The 18,190-nt window shown below is 59.3% G+C and overlaps 1 protein-coding gene across 1 annotated transcript in view; it reads left to right on the plus strand.

Annotated features, from left to right (window-relative positions):
* LOC119110811 (zinc finger SWIM domain-containing protein 4) overlaps positions 1-18,190 on the plus strand; it is a 71,340-nt gene that overhangs the window by 27,979 nt on the left and 25,171 nt on the right. The window contains exons 2-5 of the mRNA XM_037234683.1: positions 11,546-11,654; positions 12,259-12,386; positions 14,174-14,317; positions 17,731-17,879. Of these exons, the coding sequence (XP_037090578.1) occupies positions 11,546-11,654; positions 12,259-12,386; positions 14,174-14,317; positions 17,731-17,879 (530 nt within the window). The remainder of the gene's footprint in view (positions 1-11,545; positions 11,655-12,258; positions 12,387-14,173; positions 14,318-17,730; positions 17,880-18,190) is intronic.

Here is an 18,190-nt window from a genome sequence, read left to right on the forward strand (position 1 = left end):
CCTAATAACATGCAAACTTATACCAATCGCGAGATCGTGTTCAGACCAATCTGCTGGTGTTTCTCGTCAAGCTCTATATTCATAAGTTTGAAAACGCCAGGAGAGGGCCGCATCGAACCCCATATCAGTCTGCGTCATGAAAAACGACGGATCAGGGCAAGGAATAAACTCAGCTTAGGACCATGATGCGTCCTGCCAGCATACCCAGACATGGCTGAAGCTTTCCATGTATGCGAGAGGACAGAGTTCGCCGAATGTTATTTGATGAATAACGTTTGCACGTAACCCGAATAATTCATCGCCTAACCAGGGCGAATTCCATTTCTCCGAAACATAAATTGATGAAACTAAGCAGGAGTCCGACAAGTTGATTGGAATCAGACTTGTAATTGACTCAACTTGGGTGTGTACTGCTTACCTGTACCGCCTGGTACACGTACCAAGCGTCACTGGCCAGACGACGTTATCAAACATTCATTGCTATGTATTACGAGAAAGCCAACGTTTCAAGGCAGTGGCCGTCGTCACGAACGCTCCATCGCTGGTATAATTATGGGAATTTTCTCATAATTTATAAGTGTATTCAACGTGACATTGTTGTTCAGTGAGTGCTCTGACCTTCTCACCGTAACTGGTTAGTGCGAAATTCTGCTCCCACCAAGCAGGGCTTAGCTGAGCGTTTCGCTTTTTATGTGCAGAGGTAGCTTATTATACTTTTCTCATCATTTCTCATCATATGTCCCAATGGTTCGTGGTGACGTTATTTGACCCGCACCTCTTGATATATTTTAAGCCTGTTTGATATTAGCGAGTTGAATTATGTGCTCATATTAGCCCATAATGCCGAAAAGCCAAGAACTGAAGGCATTTCTTGCTCATATCTCTCGTATCCCCCACCGGCTTGGCAGACCATAAAATTGCACGTAATGTGTTGCATTAAATGTCCCCGCACTTAAGCTGGGTGCCTTAGCTTATTCAGTGTCAAGCGAACTATGGAGACGCTGCAGGGTGGTGCAAGATATTTTAGCATGGCCAGACACGCACGACCCTGTGGTTGCAGCGAGCGCCACGGAGCGGTGACGGCTCGCGCACAAGCTACCCCGTTCTCCGACCCGGGCCGGCCACGTCTCAGCCCGGCCAGCCAGCCCCCCCCCCCCCCCCACCCTCCCCAGTGCCAGCTGGCCAGGCACGTGATGGCCGACCCGGCCTGACCCGTCCGTCGAAATCGATGCGGTGATGTCATCGCCATCGACGCGTCATCGACGCCGGCCGGCGGAGAGGAGGGCAGCGCGGGGCCGCTCCGTCGAATCGATGCGGCGCCGGACGGGGAGCTTGGGGCGGCGGAGCGAACACAGCGCCGGAGGGGAGCGGCCTACCGGGACTCCCGCCGGACCGGCTCAGGACGGGGCTGGGACCCCCGCCGGACCGGCTCAGGACGGGGCAGGGACTCCCGCCGGACCGGCTCAGGACGGGGAGCTCGGAGCGGCGGAGCGAACACAGCGCCGGAGGGGAGCGACCTACCGGGACCCCCGTCGGACCAGCTCAGGACAGGGCTAGGACTCCCGCCGGACCGGCTCAGGACGGGGCTGGGACTCCCGCCGGACCGGCTCAGGACGGGGCTGGGACCGGGGCTGGGACCCCGCCGGACCGGCCCAAGACGGGGCTGGGGCTCCCGCCGGACCGGCTTAGTCAGGACTGGGCTGAGATCCCCGCCGGACCGGCTCAGGACGGGACTGGGACCCCTGCGGGACCGGCTTACTCAGGACGGGGCTGTGACCCCCGCCGGACCGACTCAGGACGGAGCTGGGACTCCTGCGGGACCGGCTCAGGACGGGGCTGGGACCCCTGCGGGACCGGCTCAGGACGGGGCTGGGACCCCTGCCGGACAGGGAGCTCGGAGCGAACACAGCGCCGGAAGGGAGCGGCCTACCGGGGCTCCCGCCGGACCGGCTCAGGACGGGGCTGGGACGCCCGCCGGACCGGCTCAGGGACTCCCCACGGGGCTCCCCACGAACCAGCTCAGAAGAAGCTGGAGGGAGGACGATTGGAACTCCAGTCGGACCCACTGAGACCAGGGTCCCCCGCCGGACCCACTAAAAGCCAGGTACCTAGTTGATTGCCTGCTTCGGGAGATATCGGTCTGCACATCAGGTTTGTTTGTCGGCTGCCGCGCAGACCAGACCGTCTAGCCCGCCCACACCTGGCCTGTCTTGCGCGTCGCGTGCAGGCTGGAGGTATCCATACACCGGGCATGGCCATGGATACCCAAACAGAGCCGCTAAATCCGCGAATTGTGGTCAACATTCGGGAAAATCTCCTGATACTGGTACACTATGGGCATCATACACCTTTTTGAAAACGCGGGCGTGAGTACAGGTTGTTGCTAGATTAGTGCAGAGGATGTTGCCAGTTTGACTAGATCAATTTCAAATAAAAATCTCCGTGTCAACAAAGCATATTGCCACGATCCAGATGGTTGTGATCCTTTCAGTGCTGGCAAATGATATCAGTGTATTTGTTTCCATTTTTTGTGGTTGGAAGAAATAAAAAAAGAACGACAGAAGAAGCCCAACTCAGGCAGCAATCGTAGGCATCATGTCTTAAGATATACCCGCATTACGTGAAGCGCTGAATATATACAGATTCCCGTGAAATGGGAATAATTTTTATAAGCCAAGGATTTAATTTTGTATAAAAAATAAAACATGGCGAAAAAATCGCCGTTTTTTGTAGTTAGCTTTATTTGTTTTTGGTTCCTTAGTTTATTTTTTGTAAAAACACAATTATTGTCATGTTGAAGATCGTTCCTTGTTTTGCTGTATCGTCGACAATGGCATGGATCCACAAAATTTACAGGCTACACCAAATCGCGCGGTGAACGGTGTGTGTGGTTTCTGTGGTTTTGTGATCTCTGGTCATCTGTGGTACGGTGTTTGAAACGGTTGGATAAACAGAAGAGTAGAGCCTACGGCTGCATACACCGGGTGGCCGGCGAGTGCGAGTAAGGCGACGGGGGTACGAACGTCGAAACCTTGTTCGCAGGGCTGCAAACTGAGACCGCTCGCTGTCGCGGGTTCGGCAATGTGATGGGCTGGCCTAACGGTACGGCCGTCATGGCGGTTCTTTCTGCACGCATGCGCACTCATAACACTGCGGTCCGCAGGCTTTCATTCCGTCTGAGTGACAACGATACAAATTACTGTAGAGATATGCTGCCTGCAACTACTTTGGCCGCCAGTTCTGTGTTGTCAGACGCGCAGAGTGTTTGCTGTCAGTAGACTCGCTGAACCAGATCTGGGCACTGGCGGACGGGATTTATGATAGCGGCGGCTTTGGCCTCCTCATCTCCGCCGGCGTGGTAAAACTGCCATGATCGAATGCCAGAAAGCAAGTTTATGTGCGAACTGAACACGATCTCTGCGGCTATAGCGGGGTTCTCATGCCACGTGTGGATTTGGCTTGCAACTCGTTAGCCGCCGGGAAAGCGTTCATCCGATCTTCGTGACAGCGGGCGTGTGGGCCGGGGGAGCAGGGGCGCGTGCAGCAGCGCCGCAGCACCCCCGCGTTCGCGAGCGGATCGCATTAGGCCGGAGATGACAGCGGCTCAATGTAAGCCAGCTGGCGCGGATGCAGAGACGCAGATCGGATCGCCGGGAAGGACGCCAGAGCGGCCCGGCGAGTTTACGTCAGCGCTGCCAGCCTGCTCATGACCTCGGGAAAGCATCGGCGTTCGCTGGAGTTCGCGGGGTCCCTGGGGCGGTCCGTGGACCGCGGAGCCGGACCAGAGGCCGCTGAGGCACATTCGAGGTTGGAGCGCGGAGACGGACCAGAGGCCGCTGAGGCACATTCGAGGTTATTGGGTACTGTGGGGAGTCAGGGAGTTCAGACATAAGCCAATGGCCTGCAAAAACGCTGTGGATCACGAGGATCAAAGAAGGCGCCGGGGGGGGGGGCGAGTGGGGGGGGGGAGGGGGGGGTAGATTTGCTGGCTGCCGATCACGGGTGACGAAATAACAGGCGTTCTGAATGCACAACAACAGGCTTGTGGGGTGAATGATATATATGTATTCATCTGGTGCCGCACTTCGCTTCCCCTTCACTTCTTATTTGTTTTGTCCTTCTTGGCTCATAATAGAAAGACCTCCTTCTTCTCGTCCGTGTTGTGAGAAACGTGGGACCTGCGTAAGTTTGATGCTGTGAATTTTTCAGCTGACGCCTTTCTCTTTCTGTCCAAGTTTTGCATAAAACTACTTTCGTGCAGCAGCTGTTGGTCCGGACTTCACATGCAGTTCCTCAATGTGGAACGGTTCTATTTCAAACCCCCCTCTGCTCCACTGATAGCACTGGAAATGTCAGCTTTCCGCACTGGAAACGTTCTCAGGACCGCGGATATATATGCGAGACCACATTCCATCCTTTGTCATGTCCCAGAAGGCCTGCGTTCAGTGCTGTTCAGCGTCCCTGGCGCTAGCACGGCCAACGATCGGGTTTTGTGCCGATGCGATACTGTCGGTTCCCACGCGCGGCATTAAATTCCCACGAGGAGTCTGAAATTCTCATGAACAGCTGACAGCCGGCCGACGTGATTCGCAGCCGGGCAGGCGCGGCTCGGCTTTGCCGGCGCGCAGAGCCGGAGCCGGCCGGTGGCGCGGCGGTGGTGTTGGCCGGCCGGGGAGGGGAGGGGGGAGGGGCGGATTCACGGGCCTGTCGCGGCGGCTCGGCCGACGGCGGACGCAACCGCCAGCCGACAGGTTCGCGGCGGCTGGACCGAGCCGGATCGGGTGGGCCTCGCCGGCCGGCGCGGCGGCATGGGTCACTGGGGTGAACGGCTGGCCGCCTGACTCGCCGCCGCCCCCACAATTATCATTACCCATTACCCGCTGTTTTTGTCAGCTCTAATGAAACTGGCGGTCCGGGGCAGGCAGAGCCGGCACATCCGGCGGCGCCGCCCCTACCCTGCCCGCTGGGTGCCGAGCACGGCCTGCCCCGCTGCCAGCGGCGCATCACTGTCCTGGGGGAGTCCACCGACCCCGTCCCAGCACGGCCTGCTCGGCCGCCAGCGGCGCATCACTATCTTGGGGGAGCCCGCCGACCCCGTCCCAGCACGGCCTGCCCCGCTGCCAGCGGCGCATCACTGTCCTGGGGGAGCCCGTTGACCCCGTCCCAGCACGGCCTGCTCGGCTGCCAGCGGCGCATCACTGTCCTGAGGGAGCCCGCCGACCCCGTCCCAGCACGGCCTGCCCCGCTGCCAGCGGCGCATCACTGTCCTGGGGGAGCCCGCTGACCCCGCCTCAGTCGGCTGCAGGCCGGCGCACCAGGGGTGTGAGATCTACTAACGGTCTGCGAACCAACGGTCTGCTAACGACTACGAGTGTGATCTCTTTTTTGGGAACTGAGGCTACAGAGGACCACCAGCTGCGTTTCGCAACTGCTTTGAAGCTTGAAAAAGCCTTACGATTACGAGCAATAACGCATGTAGGAACAGACTGGGGCAAGGGTAAGATAGGATAGAATAGGGAAGACTAAACGATTAGAAAGGGGCGCGAACTTTTTGAGGGGTGTCACTGCGCGGGTGGTGGAATGGTTTAAGTACCCCCCCCCCCCCCCCCATGGTCTGTCGCAGCATATTTTAGCTGAACATTACATTTTGAACGTTCTTTACTGGCACGTTGCGTCACGTTGGGAGCGAGTCTCCGTGGACGTATATGCAGCAAAGCGTCTCACTCTGAAGCATGTTTTTATGCGATTTTTGGATTACTTGCTTTTGAAATTTGTCTCCAAAAAAGTACTCCGGACTATCACATCGGGATGTTTGCTCACTTGGTGCTGCTCCCATCACAACATGGACTAAGCCAAGAGTGAAATCGTTACCTGGGCCTATGTCCACCGTTCACCACACCGTCTGGGCACTTCTAGAGGCCCGCAAATTGCGTCATGAAAGCTCGTTTGACTGTAATGTGATAACCTCCGCACTGCACAACAGCTGTGCAACCGCTGGGAGGAAATTAGCTCAGTTAGCAAGGGAAGGAGCCTCCATGTTGAGATATCGTTCAGCGTCCTTCCGCTAGTAGGGCTGCAACACTAACTGTCGAGGTCGGTACACTCTGTCCCTGCATGTGACCCGGTGGTCACCTGGTCGGTTCTGCTTCGAACAATGCGCAGATGCCGAACTCATTGTTATGTCCACCGACTTTCTAGTCCAGGATAGCCTTATACTGATCTCATTTATGACGATAAATGTCCCTGTGGTTATCAATGGTTTTTACCACTTCGTTGGACCGAAACAATTAGATAAGATAACAAGGTCGATAAGCCCTAGTTGGTCTGCAGTCCGAACCAAATTGCGATCAATTGTGAATGACGTACGACCAATTGTTAACACACAGTAACTCAACAATCATCAGTAACTCAACAGCAACTGCAGTAAATGCAGTAACTCGACAATTGGGAAATCATCAACCGTGTGCTTTACGATAGATCAAAGAAAGTTATCCACTACGTTGCCAATGGTAAGTAACAATTATATAACACGTTTATATGTAGAGCATACAATTTAACTTCTTAATAATTTGAGTATAAAATTTAAACTATTTGTATCATATCACAATGTGTATATGACAGTTATGAACATACACAAGCTATTAAACCAAAAGAACCATGGCTGCTTTGCCTGGGCTCTTCACGCCAGATGCGTCTCGCTCCAAAAGTTCTCCCACTCACGAGGTGAGGCAATGTCTGTTCAGATCGAACTGACTATTGGTAACTGGGTGCGAGAGAGCCCTCCGGTTCTGTTGGGAGCTGTGGGGTAACCCGGCTCGGGTCCAGAGCGCATGGGTGTCCTGGTCCCGGTCTGGAGGCTGGTCTGAAGCTTGGCCTGGGCCCGGTCCTGGAGGCTGGTCTGAAGCTTGGCCTGGCCCGGTCTGGAGGCTGCTCTGAAGCTTGGCCTGGCCCGGTCTGAGGCTGCTCTGAAGCTTGGCCTGGCCCGGTCTGGAGGCTGCTCTGAAGCTTGACCTGGCCCGGTCTGGAGGCTGCTCTGAAGCTTGGCCTGCCCGGTCTGGAGGCTGCTCTGAAGCTTGGCCTGGCCCGGTCTGGAGGCTGCTCTGAAGCTTGGCCTGGCCCGGTCTGGAGGCTGCTCTGAAGCTTGGCCTGGCCCTGTCTGGGAGGCTGCTCTGAAGCTTGGCCTGGCCCGGTCTGGAGGCTGCTCTGAAGCTTGACCTGGCCCGGTCTGGAGGCTGCTCTGAAGCTTGACCTTGCCCGGTCTGGAGGCTGCTCTGAAGCTTGGCCTGGCCCGGTCTGGAGGCTGCTCTGAAGCTTGGCCTGGCCCGTCTGGAGGCTGGTCTGAAGCTGGAGCTGGCCTGCGTCTGGAGGCTGGTCTGGAGGCTGGCCTGGCCACGGTCTGGAGGCTGGTCTGGAGGTTGTCCTGATCCCGGTCCGGAGTCTGGTCTGGAGGTTGGCCTGACCCCGGTCTTTAGGCTTGTCTGGAGGTTGGTCTGACCCTGGTCTGGAGGCTGGTCTGGAGTCTGAAGGTTGTCCTGATCCCGGTCTGAAGGCTGATCTGAAGCTTGCCCTGACCCCGGTCTGTAGGTTGGTCTGGAGGCTGCTCTGGAGGCTGGTCTGGAGGTTGGTTTGACCCTGGTCTGGAGGCTGGTCTGGAGTCTGAAGGTTGTCCTGATCCCGGCCTGGAGGCTGGTCTGGAGGTTGGCCTGACCCCGGTCTGGAGGCTGGTCTGGAGGCTGGTCTGTAGGTTGGTCTGGATGCTGAAGGTTGTCCTGATCCCGGTCTGGAGGCTAGTCTGGAAGTTGGTCTGACCCTGGTCTGGAGGCTGATCTGAAGCTTGCCCTGACCCCGGTCTGTAGTTTGGTCTGGAGGCTGCTCTGGAGGCTGGCCTGGCCCGGTCCGCAGCGGGAGACGGCCCGCCTCGGCCGTGTCGGAGCCGGCTGGGACCGGTCCCGGCCGGCGCCGCTCTCCGCCGCCGGCCCGCGCGCCCCGGCCGGCTCGGTGCGGGCGGACAACACAGCCGGCCGCCAGCCCGACGCAAAAAGCCGCCTCGCCAGTCGTTGCTCCCGCGTCGGCGCGGGCGGCGCGCCGGCGCTCGTGCCGTCGCCGCCCGCCCTGCTACCTCCGCCTCAGCTGGTGCCGCCGCCCCGGCCGGCGCCGTGACAGGAAGCCAACCTTGGGCGGACTCTGGGCGCAGTATTGTGGCCACTGGGAGACGTTTGGGTACTGCTCGGTGTATTGCAGTGGCTCCGCACGAGCTATTGGTGCTGACGTTCTAAGGAACCTTGAGCCCAACACATTCTATGGCCGGGGGGCACGTTGTTCCGATCATGTGGACACAGACGACCGCTGCGTTCGAGGCGCTACTTTCGTTTCCAAAATGTGGAGTCAAAATCCGGGGCAACATTGGATAAGTGGAAGGAAGCATCGAGGAAGACCATGGGCCCAATTTTAAGACATTCCAGCGTCTTCTCTGAAACGTGTTCGAAGCCTTTCGGCAGCGTCCTAAGTCTGCACAATATCCCCTGCTGGCCACTGCTGCTTGGTCCGAAGCCCGGATGATATCATGTTCAGGCATTTACGGCTTGAGGTCACGTGACAGCTCTGCCCGCATGTCGGCCCCAGTGGTGCGGAGTATGCCACGCATTAGCCGATGGTGGCCACGCAATGGCATCGCCCGCATGGGCCCTTTATGCTGCGGGCGTCCCGCCAGTGGCGGGAGGTCACCATCTGCATGGTGGATGGCATCAGCTGTGGGACTGCATCATACGGGGACGGGGATGAAGTCAAGGGATGGGGTTGGGGCAAAAGGGATTGACCCTCCCTGAAGAACGTGTGGATACATTGATGTGGTATGCATGCTTCTGTCGATTAATTGACATGCAAGAATCACGAATGATATTTCTACGAGGTTTCCAGAAGCGTCTATGGGTCCTGGATTGGCCAAGACGCCGTTACTGGTCTGCTACGGGCCTTGTGTTTAAAAGAGCAAGCTACGGCCAATAAAAACGACTTTGGGAGAGCCTTACGGAAACTGTAGGGCACCAACAGGTGTCGGGCCATTCAGGCTACAAACCTGGACATTAACTCCCCGCGGCGAAATCCTACCCACATGTCCGGTTATGGCGCCGTAATGACCACAGCATGCCATTACATGACGTTTCAATACTAAAAGTAGGGAACGTAATAACACTGGTCTGAATTAGTAATTGTACCACTGCGCCGCCCCGGTCCATCCTTTTAGGTTGATGACGAAGCCTAGGGCACTGTATTGCAATGAAAGGTGCAGCGACAATAGGCCATATGGACTGAGCATGGACATCGCCGTCTTCTGAACAAAAGCCATGCTTCGGCACAGCCAGCCGCGCCACGCGACGCTTGCATTGCGTGATAGGGATGTCGGGGTCTCCCGGCGGCGCCATGTCACAGCTCGGGGATCTCCAAAGGCCTCGGCCCGGTCTTCCGCAGTCGAGATGCGGTCTCGCCGTCGAGATATGGTCTCGCCTTCCCCAGTGCGAGCCGGCTTCCGTCGGCCAGCCGCGGTCAGGGACGGATCGACGCCTTCCCCAGTGCGAGCCGGCTTCCGTCGGCCAGCCGCGGTCAGGGACGGATCGGCGCCTTCCCCAGTGTGAGCCGGCTTCCGTCGGCCAGCCGCGGTCAGGGACGGATCGGCGCGGTCCCCGCACCCGTCGCAGCCGGTCGGTCCTCTGGCGCGCGCTTTCCCGAGGCCCCGCGGCCGGCCGGGGGAGGTGGGGCGAACCGGAGCGGCCCCAGATGTGTAGTCCGGGCCGCCGCCGTCCTAGCGATAGCGTCCCCCTGGCTGCGCCGGGTGTGGCGCTGCTCTCCGCCGCGTGTCGCCCTCCTCTTCGCGGGGTGACGCGCTCCTCCTCGCCGGGTGTCGCGCTCCTCCCCGCCGGGTGTCGCGCTCCTCCCCGCCGCGTGTCGCCCTCCTCTTCGTGGGGTGACGCGTTCCTCCTCGCCGGGTGTCGCGCTCCTCCCCGCCGGGTGTCGCGCTCCTCCCCGCCGTGCGTCGCCCTCCTCTTCGCGGGGTGACGCGCTCCTCCTCGCCGGGTGTCGCGCTCCTCCCCGCCGGGTGTCGCGCTCCTCCCCGCCGCGTGTCGCCCTCCTCTTCGTGGGGTGACGCGTTCCTCCTCGCCGGGTGTCGCGCTCCTCCCCGCCGGGTGTCGCGCTCCTCCCCGCCGCGTGTCGCCCTCCTCTTCGCGGGGTGACGCGTTCCTCCTCGCCGGGGTGTCCGCGCTCCTCCCCGCCGGGTGTCGCGCTCCTCTCCGCCGGGTATCGCTCCCGGCTGCGTGGGGTGCAGCCGTCCGTCCGTCTTGTCTCTGAACGGGATGGGGCGTCACAGGGTGTCTGGGTGATGTCTGAATGTGACCTGCATGAAGCTGTCGGCCACCATACGCTTGGATCGCGGGGCTGCATCGAGCTCCCTGGAAACGATTTTCGTTCATCGATAAGCCCACATTGATATGGTAGTATCGCTGCGATGGCCGGTAAAAGGAGGGCCCCAGATGATATCGGTGGGCGGCGGTGTTGTGAGCCAAACCGTTCGCAGACGTCTCCGTACGCAACACACCGACTGGCCACTGTGACGACAGGTGCTCCAGTTTCCGCGTGTGAGTCACGACACGGCAAAGGCGGGGCTGTTGCCAGGGCCCTGGCGGCACGTGTCTTTCCTCCTTCGGCCTTGACCGCGGACGTTCCCGTCAGCTGTGACCGACCCTCCCCCGCACTGCGCTGGTCAATCAAAACAAACCCAGACTCTCACTGGTCTCCTACAACCGCGCCGGCCGCTCAGAGGCGATCCGCCGCTGCCGGTCGAAGGAAAAACACCCTTACGCCTCCCGAGACTTACTATATTGAGTCGAGCGCCGACGCGCGCTCGAACCAGGGGAGGCAGACGGGGGTTCTCTTCCGCCGCAATGTTTCAAGTGTTTATGCCTCGAGCAGACCAAGAATGTGGAAAGGAATTTGACTGGTTTGAATGACAGTCTTGTGGCGTGAACTGGGGGGGAATTTGCGCTTCGAATCTTTATGTGGCTTGTAGCGGGCGCAGTTTTTTCGGACAATTTGAAAACAACTGCGTTATGGACAAGACATTGGTTAAAAAACACTGCTTCGAAACATGAAGCCTACCGCTTGCTCGTGTGCATTGCCCCGAAGCGCTGGCACGGATTTTTTATGTTACTGAAGACGTGTGATGCGTTTAGTATTTAACCAGCATTACAACTCAGAACCAAACGGTGTCAACGCACCACATCCGCGTTCAAAATGCTGAAAAATGACTGAATCCATAAACTTATGAGATGCGTTCGAAGGCGGTATTATCCCATAAAATACAAAAGCCGTGCTTGCGCAAGTACTCACACATTGCTTTTGATAATATTGACGTATTCGTGTACTAACAATACAGCACTGTCGCATGCTGACGCAACCGCTCAGCTGCGCTGGCTCATGCTGGAGACGATGCCTGTCCGCTCCAGACGTCCAGCCCGAGGGGCGCGCATGACTGTCGTCCTGTCCTCGGTTTCAGGCTTCCACCTCAGCGGCCTGGTACACTCGTCCAAACCGACGATGCCTCTGCCGCCCGGCTACAGCATGGAGCCTGAAAAGAAGTACAAGGTTTCGGTCAGTTTCGACAGGTACGTGCCAGCAGGCCGCAGTCTGCTGTGACCTAGCGCCGCCGCCGCCGGACCTCTTCAGCCGCCGGTGGGGAGGAACTCAGTTTAGAATGCGTTATAAATGAACATCATACCGGTTGTTTTGACAACCTTAACGGCAGACTTCACCACCATCGTAAACGCATGCTTCGTTTTGTTGCGTCTGTGGCGTACGTATTATATTTAGCTTATTGTAACAGCGCCATATGAATGGACGTGTTTTGTCTGGATGGCTTTAGAAGGCCTGAGTCGTCCCAAGAACCTAGGAGTTCCCAAGTGGAGATGGTCATACGGTCACCATGACGTAAGAAGCAAAGGGCATCCAGGGTGAAAAGTGACTCAGAGCTGCCCAACCGGCCAGGGCACCTGAACGAACGGGGTCGAAAACAATCTGAATGACTGAACATGTCTTTAAACACGTACTGACCACCAGAATGAGACCGATATGTCGAGGATGTGACCAGAACAGCAACCTGCACTGAGATATGTCAGCTGGCGTTGATCGACCGTTTTCGAGGCCTTTTGGATAAAACGCGCCTGTTTCCAAGCTTAAGGTCACCTCAGTTACAACGACGTCTGTTTCCAGGTGTAAGATCACATCTGTGACGTGCACGTGCGAGACGCGCGACATCTTCTGGTGCAAGCACGTGGTGGCGCTCTCCCTCTACCGGATCCGAAACGCCGAGACCGTGAAGCTGCGCGTGCCCATATCAGGTGAGCAGGTGACCTCCAGGGCCGCCTGGTCAGTCGGATCGGCCGTTTGGATACCTTAACACCGGGTGTTGTAATGAATAGCAGTTGCCGACATCGTTATGTTGCGACGACTACGTCCAGGGGTTCAGGACTGGGGCTTCGGTAGGCTGAGCCGATTAACAGGCACGCAAATTTTACTTTGAGCGAAACGGGACGTTGATCTCTGGCATTACCTGGCAACGCAAGCGCGAGAATTCGCAGCAGATTGCCGTGAACAAGTGCCGTGAACTTTCATAACTTGCGTGTTTTCAGACCAGAATCGGCTATTGGGCCTCTGAAAGCCAGTCAACAAAGCGTGCTCTTTAACTCTGGATCCTGCGGAAGCCTACGGGTGTTTTTAGGAGTTGTCTGGAACCTTGAAGGAAATTAGAAAAAAAGCAGCTGCAGCTGGACAAACACCGGACCGTGCAAGCCGAAAGATTTGTCCGTAAAATGCTCGGCAGGATCTCGCCTGCTCTCAAGCACATTTGTAACACGAAGCTTTTGTCGGATTTTGATGCATCCGGATGCAGGCGAGAGGGGTCCTCATCTGGGTCCCGGGTTGTATGTCTGAGCTGCGGACCGTGTCTGGCTGCGCTGCGTCATGATCCATGGGTCCTATGTACGCTGATCCGCACACCAGCCGCTGCCACACACATGGCGCACCGCGGGAGCTCGCCGGCTGCCGAGCCAGGGGTGTCGCCATGTTACCACCGACCGCGCCCCGAGTGGGGCGGGGCCTGCGGGGAGGTGGAGGGGGTTGACCGGATCGTGCCGGGAAGGAGCGCGAGGGAGTCCTTCGGCGCGGCCGTATCTCGCGTTGGGTGTCCCCTGGAGGCTGGCCCAGCACGACCGGCCCGGCCCGGCCCGGCCCGGCCCGGCCTGCACGCCACACGCACGGCCGATCGATACTCCGCCCCGGCCGGCGTGCTCCCGGCGGCCCCGGGCTCATTACGGTCCGGGGTGAATCAGAGTCACAGCCGGCGCCGGCCTCGGCCGCGGCCGCCACCGGACCGGAGGCCGGCGTCGCCAGCGTCGCCGGCTCTGTGCCAGCCCCCGACCGGTCTCGGGCCCCGGCCGGCCCGCCGCCGCCAGTCACTGAACCCGGCCGCCGTTATTGGTTTATCCGCTTCGTCTCGGTCGATGGGGAGGGGGACGGGACGGCGTTTTAGGGGGCCTGCCGCCAGTGGGGGCCTCTCGGTGGGACGCGAAGTCAGCGCAGCCTCCACACCACCGCCTGGGCCCAAGCGTGCCGATGTAGAGTAAGCGGATGGGTGAGATAGGTGCTGAGCATTGCACTGTTGGTTATGTCCATGTCAGACTCTGGAAAGGCACAGACACGCAGTCATTCGCAGTTCGCCGCAGGTGGCTGACGGTGCGAAAGCACTGTTTGCCTGTGTGTTCATCGAACCCGTGGGGCTGGTGGAGCCCCGCATACGCATCTGCTGGGTCAGTCGTACACCCCTATCACGCAGAGCATTAACCCTGCGCGAACTCCCGAGTAGTCATTAACGCACCATGGCTTCAAGGATAACTTTACCGTTTCGTCATCATCATTTATTCGTCGAGCGAGCACACACTTCGCAGCTCAGCGCCGCGTCACGACCGCGGACCGAGCCCATGGGGGCTCGTAACAAAGCTCATTCGCAGGCCGAAGCCGACCATGATTCACTTTTCATTCGGTGTGCATGGCACATGTGCAGTCTCGCGTTTCGGGCTCGGCCGGCGGGGTGCCCGCGGCCCTGACGGCGGACACGGTCCTGTTGCAGAGACCCTGTTCCAAATGGACCGGCAGCAGCTGCAGAAGTTCGTGCAGTACCTGATCGCTGAGCACCACACGGAGGTGCTGCCGACGGCGCAGCGGCTGGCCGACGAGATCCTGCGACAGCGCTCCGAGATCAACCGGATACAGGGTGGGTAGAAACCGAGCACTCTGAGATCAGCGGATGCAGGGTGGGAAGGGATCGGTCACTCCGAGAATAACCAGATACAGGGTGGGAAGAGATCGATCACTCCGAGAACAACCGGATACGCGGTGGACAGAGATCGGTCACTCCGAGATCAACCGGATACAGGGTGGGTAGAGATCGATCATTCCAAGATCAACCGGATGCAGGGCGGGTAGAGATCGATCGCTCCGAATTTAACCGGATGCAGGGTGGGAAGGGATCGGTCGCTTCGAAATCAGCGGAATAAAAGGTAGGTCAATATACATCTTTCGGAAATTAGCCTGATTGGGGATGGGCTGAGACTGGCCATGCAGCAGTCAACCGACTGGAAGGTCGACTGATATAAGAGTTCCGAGATCATCTCATGCAAGTTAGTCCCTCCGAGACGAATCGCCGGGAAGTTGTCCGCCGCGAGATCTATCGGGCACAAGAGCGGCCGAAATCTACCGTTTCGAGTTTAGCCGGCTGCTAGCTGGGCGGTGACCGGTCTGCGGGACCAGCCGGCTGCTAGCTGGGCGGTGACCGGTCTGCGGGCCAGCCGGCTGCTAGCTGGGCGGTGACCGGTCTGCGGGACCAGCCGGCTGCTAGCTGGGCGGTGACCAGTCTGCGGGACCAGCCGGGTGCAGTCTGGGTTTAGACCAGCCCCAGGCCAGCTGAGTGGACGGAGCTTGGGCCGGCCTCGCCATTGCGATCCTGTCTCCGCGCTGGTGAGGTGGGCTGGCACCAGCCGAGGGCGGAGGCACGGGGCGACAAGAGACGGCCTTGCGCCTGCGCGTGGGTGTGGGTCAGGCTCCACAGGCTCCTGATGTGTGTCCAAATGAACTCAGGGAGACGGAGCCCAGACCGCCGGTTTGAACGCGCTGGGCGGACACTGCGGGACGCTCGGCCTTATCGCGGCGCCGCGGCCGAGGGGCGCACTTAACCTGCCTGGCCTGACGCATCATCGGCGCATTCACAGATGTGCGAGGCTCGGCGGCACGAGTGTGTCCTAAAAGTATACGACGGCCGTAAGATTTACAGCCCCGAGCACGCGTTCGTGTGACGTTTGACCTTTTCCCGACCTGTTTCCGAGTGATGTGAACACCACACCTGGCACGGTTTCGACATTCCGTGGTGCTCCCGCCCGGGCGGTGCCCCTGGCCGGGCAGGAGCACTGCTCACCGGCTGGTTCCTACCTCGCCGTGCCCAGACAGTTCGTGTTCCCCCATCGCTGGTTAATCCAGGTGATGTGGAACGCCTCACGTCGCTATGGGCGCCTCCTGTTCGCCTCTGAAAGGTGGCTGCGCGCCCCTGAAAGGAGTTTGTTCAGGTTCCGACCGCCTTTCGCCTAGGCGCCGTGGTCGGATAATACGCCATTGTCGCCGTACCCCAGTGTAAATTTTCGCCGTTGGAAAGCCAGCGCTCGTCGGCGCGGGTGGATTAGACTTGGCCGGCAGCTGGCGGCGGGTCTTGAAAGGGTGCTGTTTGCTCGGCTCCGCCCGGTGGCCGCTCCCCTGGCGCGGAATTTGACGGCGTCGCCGCCCGGCGGCGGCCGCTGCGTCACGTCGGGCGAGCGGGGACGCGCGGTGAGCGGGTCCGAGGTGCGCGGAACGGCGGATCATCGGCCGCCGGGGTCGCGCACCCGGCCAACTCGCCAGGACTCGCCGCTCGGCCCTCTCGCGCCGACTGGGAACGCGGGCACGTTGGAAATGAGTGGATAGTGAAGGCACGGTCGCCGAGAAGGCTGTGGTCGTATTGCTACGCTACTCTGCCATTTTTTTTTTTTTGTCGTGACTCATCGGGAATCTATCACTGAAGAAGAATGCTTCCTTCGGGACTGCCTGGCCCGAAATATCGCGTTACCATAGTAACGCAATGGTTGAGTTAAGAGGTTTGGATGCATGGAAAAGAACATGGACGTGCACAAATGCTACCAAGCGTTGGCAAATAGAAAAAATAATTCCAACTTTTCGGAGGCTAGCGGTCTCGACGTGCGCCCATGGTTCTACCCCACAAGCTATCAGTGGACGATCATTTTGACAGCTGGGTACCCTCTCCCTCCCTCGTACTTTTTAACCGTTTCCAGGCGTGCACGAGGCTACCCGTAGTGCGCGTGCGTGCGTGCGTGAGTGCGTGCCTGCGTGCGTGGATAAGTGCAGAACGCACGCAGGCCCACGGGGCGGGTCTGAGAGCCAGATGTAATGCCATCTGCCCAGCCAGCGTCGTAGACAGCAGTCTGGTCCAAGCCTTCTGCCCAGCTGGCGTTCAGAGGCAGCAGCCCGACCCGTCACTGACGTCACTCCCCGCTCGCCTGGCGCGATGGCGTCACGCATCTCACCCAGATATCACTGTGTGCGTCCAGAGGTGGTGGTCTGGTCCACCCCTGACGTCACTTTCCGGCCGAGCTGTGTGATGACGTCATGCATCTGACGCCGACAGACCGGTGATCTGCGAGCATAGACGGGCGGAAGGGAGCCGCGGCCGGCACTTGCCGCTGGGTTGGTGTGGCTGCCCAGCGGGGATGGCTGCCCGACAAGGGTGGCTGACCGGCTGGGATGCCTGGCCTGCTGGGGGTGGCCTGCCTGGCAGGGGTGGCTGGCCGACGGGGTTGGCTGCCCAGCGGGGACGGCTGGTCGGCGAGGGGGGCTGCCTGGTGAGGGGGCTGCCTGGTGAGGGGGCTGCCCGGTGATGGTGGCTGCCCAGCGGGGATGGCTGCCCGACAGGGACGGCTGGCCCAACGGGGATGGCTGGCCAGCGGGGACGGCTGGCCAGCGGGATGGCTGGCCAGTGAGGGTGGCTGCCTGGCTGGGGTGGTTGCCCGCTGGTGTGGCGTCCCGTCTGGGGTGGCGCGCAGTGCCGCGCGTTTCTGCATTTAGTTTCGAGTGCAGGCCACCGCTCGATCCCGCCTGTCGGCCCGTGCAGTTAAGTCAGGGCACGATGTCTGCAAACGGCGGTGTTGGCTGTCGGGACGTGCAATGTTTGGTCGGGTGCCAGTCTACATGCCGAAATGTTCCCGGCATTTCGCGACACCGCACGCACGTTACTAAGTAAGCCCACCAAAGCATGGCAGCTCTCGCGGCGACTGCAATAGGATGTTCGCTCGCCACAGTGATTTGACTCAGCCTGTGCACAGCGCAGCACACCAGCATGGTGCGTGGGAATGAAGGAACAAAATACCCGAAGTGAGACAAGCTGCGTGGGTCTGGGTTCTCTAGCGACCGAACCGGCTAGGTGTGAGGTCTTCACCACCGTGTGTGTGTGTGTGTGCGTGTGTGTGTGAGAGAGACTCGGGCAACTGACCAGGCCTAAAGCGTCAGCGGTTTGCTCATGTGGCGGGTGGTTTCCTGACTGGAGACCGGTCCTGCCTGGGTGCTCAGCGATGCTCTCTGTCCCTGCAGGCGCGCCCGACCCCACGGCCGGTGCCAGCGCCGATGCCGAGAACAGCTGGCACCTGGACGAGGAGCAGGTGCGGGAGCAGGTCAAGTCGTACCTCTCGCAGGGTGGCTATTGCAGCTCCAACAAACAACTCAACTCCATGTTCGCCAAGGTAATGCGGCCGTTACGCTGCGCTATGAACATTTTGCAAAGCGATAGCTAAATGAACATGCCTGATTTTGAGATGTGCTGTGCTTGGTTTTGTTTCGCACTATGAGGCACCTTGGGCAGGACGTTTGACGTCATTTTTGGGTCCTTCCAGTAGATTATGCCTAAAAATTTCCCCCTATTCTTCCACAGCGGATTTTTTTAGCGATCGTGGACTCGGGTTGCCTTGACAGCCTGGATCGGCAGACGCGCGTCTTTTCCTCATCGTGGGGAGGGGGAGGGAGAAAGGCGTCCGTGGCGCTCGGTGACCCTGCG

Source organism: Pollicipes pollicipes, unplaced genomic scaffold (genome assembly GCF_011947565.3).
Source record: "Pollicipes pollicipes isolate AB1234 unplaced genomic scaffold, Ppol_2.1 Scaffold_7233;HRSCAF=8593_pilon_pilon_pilon, whole genome shotgun sequence".
Lineage (NCBI taxonomy): Eukaryota > Metazoa > Arthropoda > Thecostraca > Pollicipedomorpha > Pollicipedidae > Pollicipes > Pollicipes pollicipes.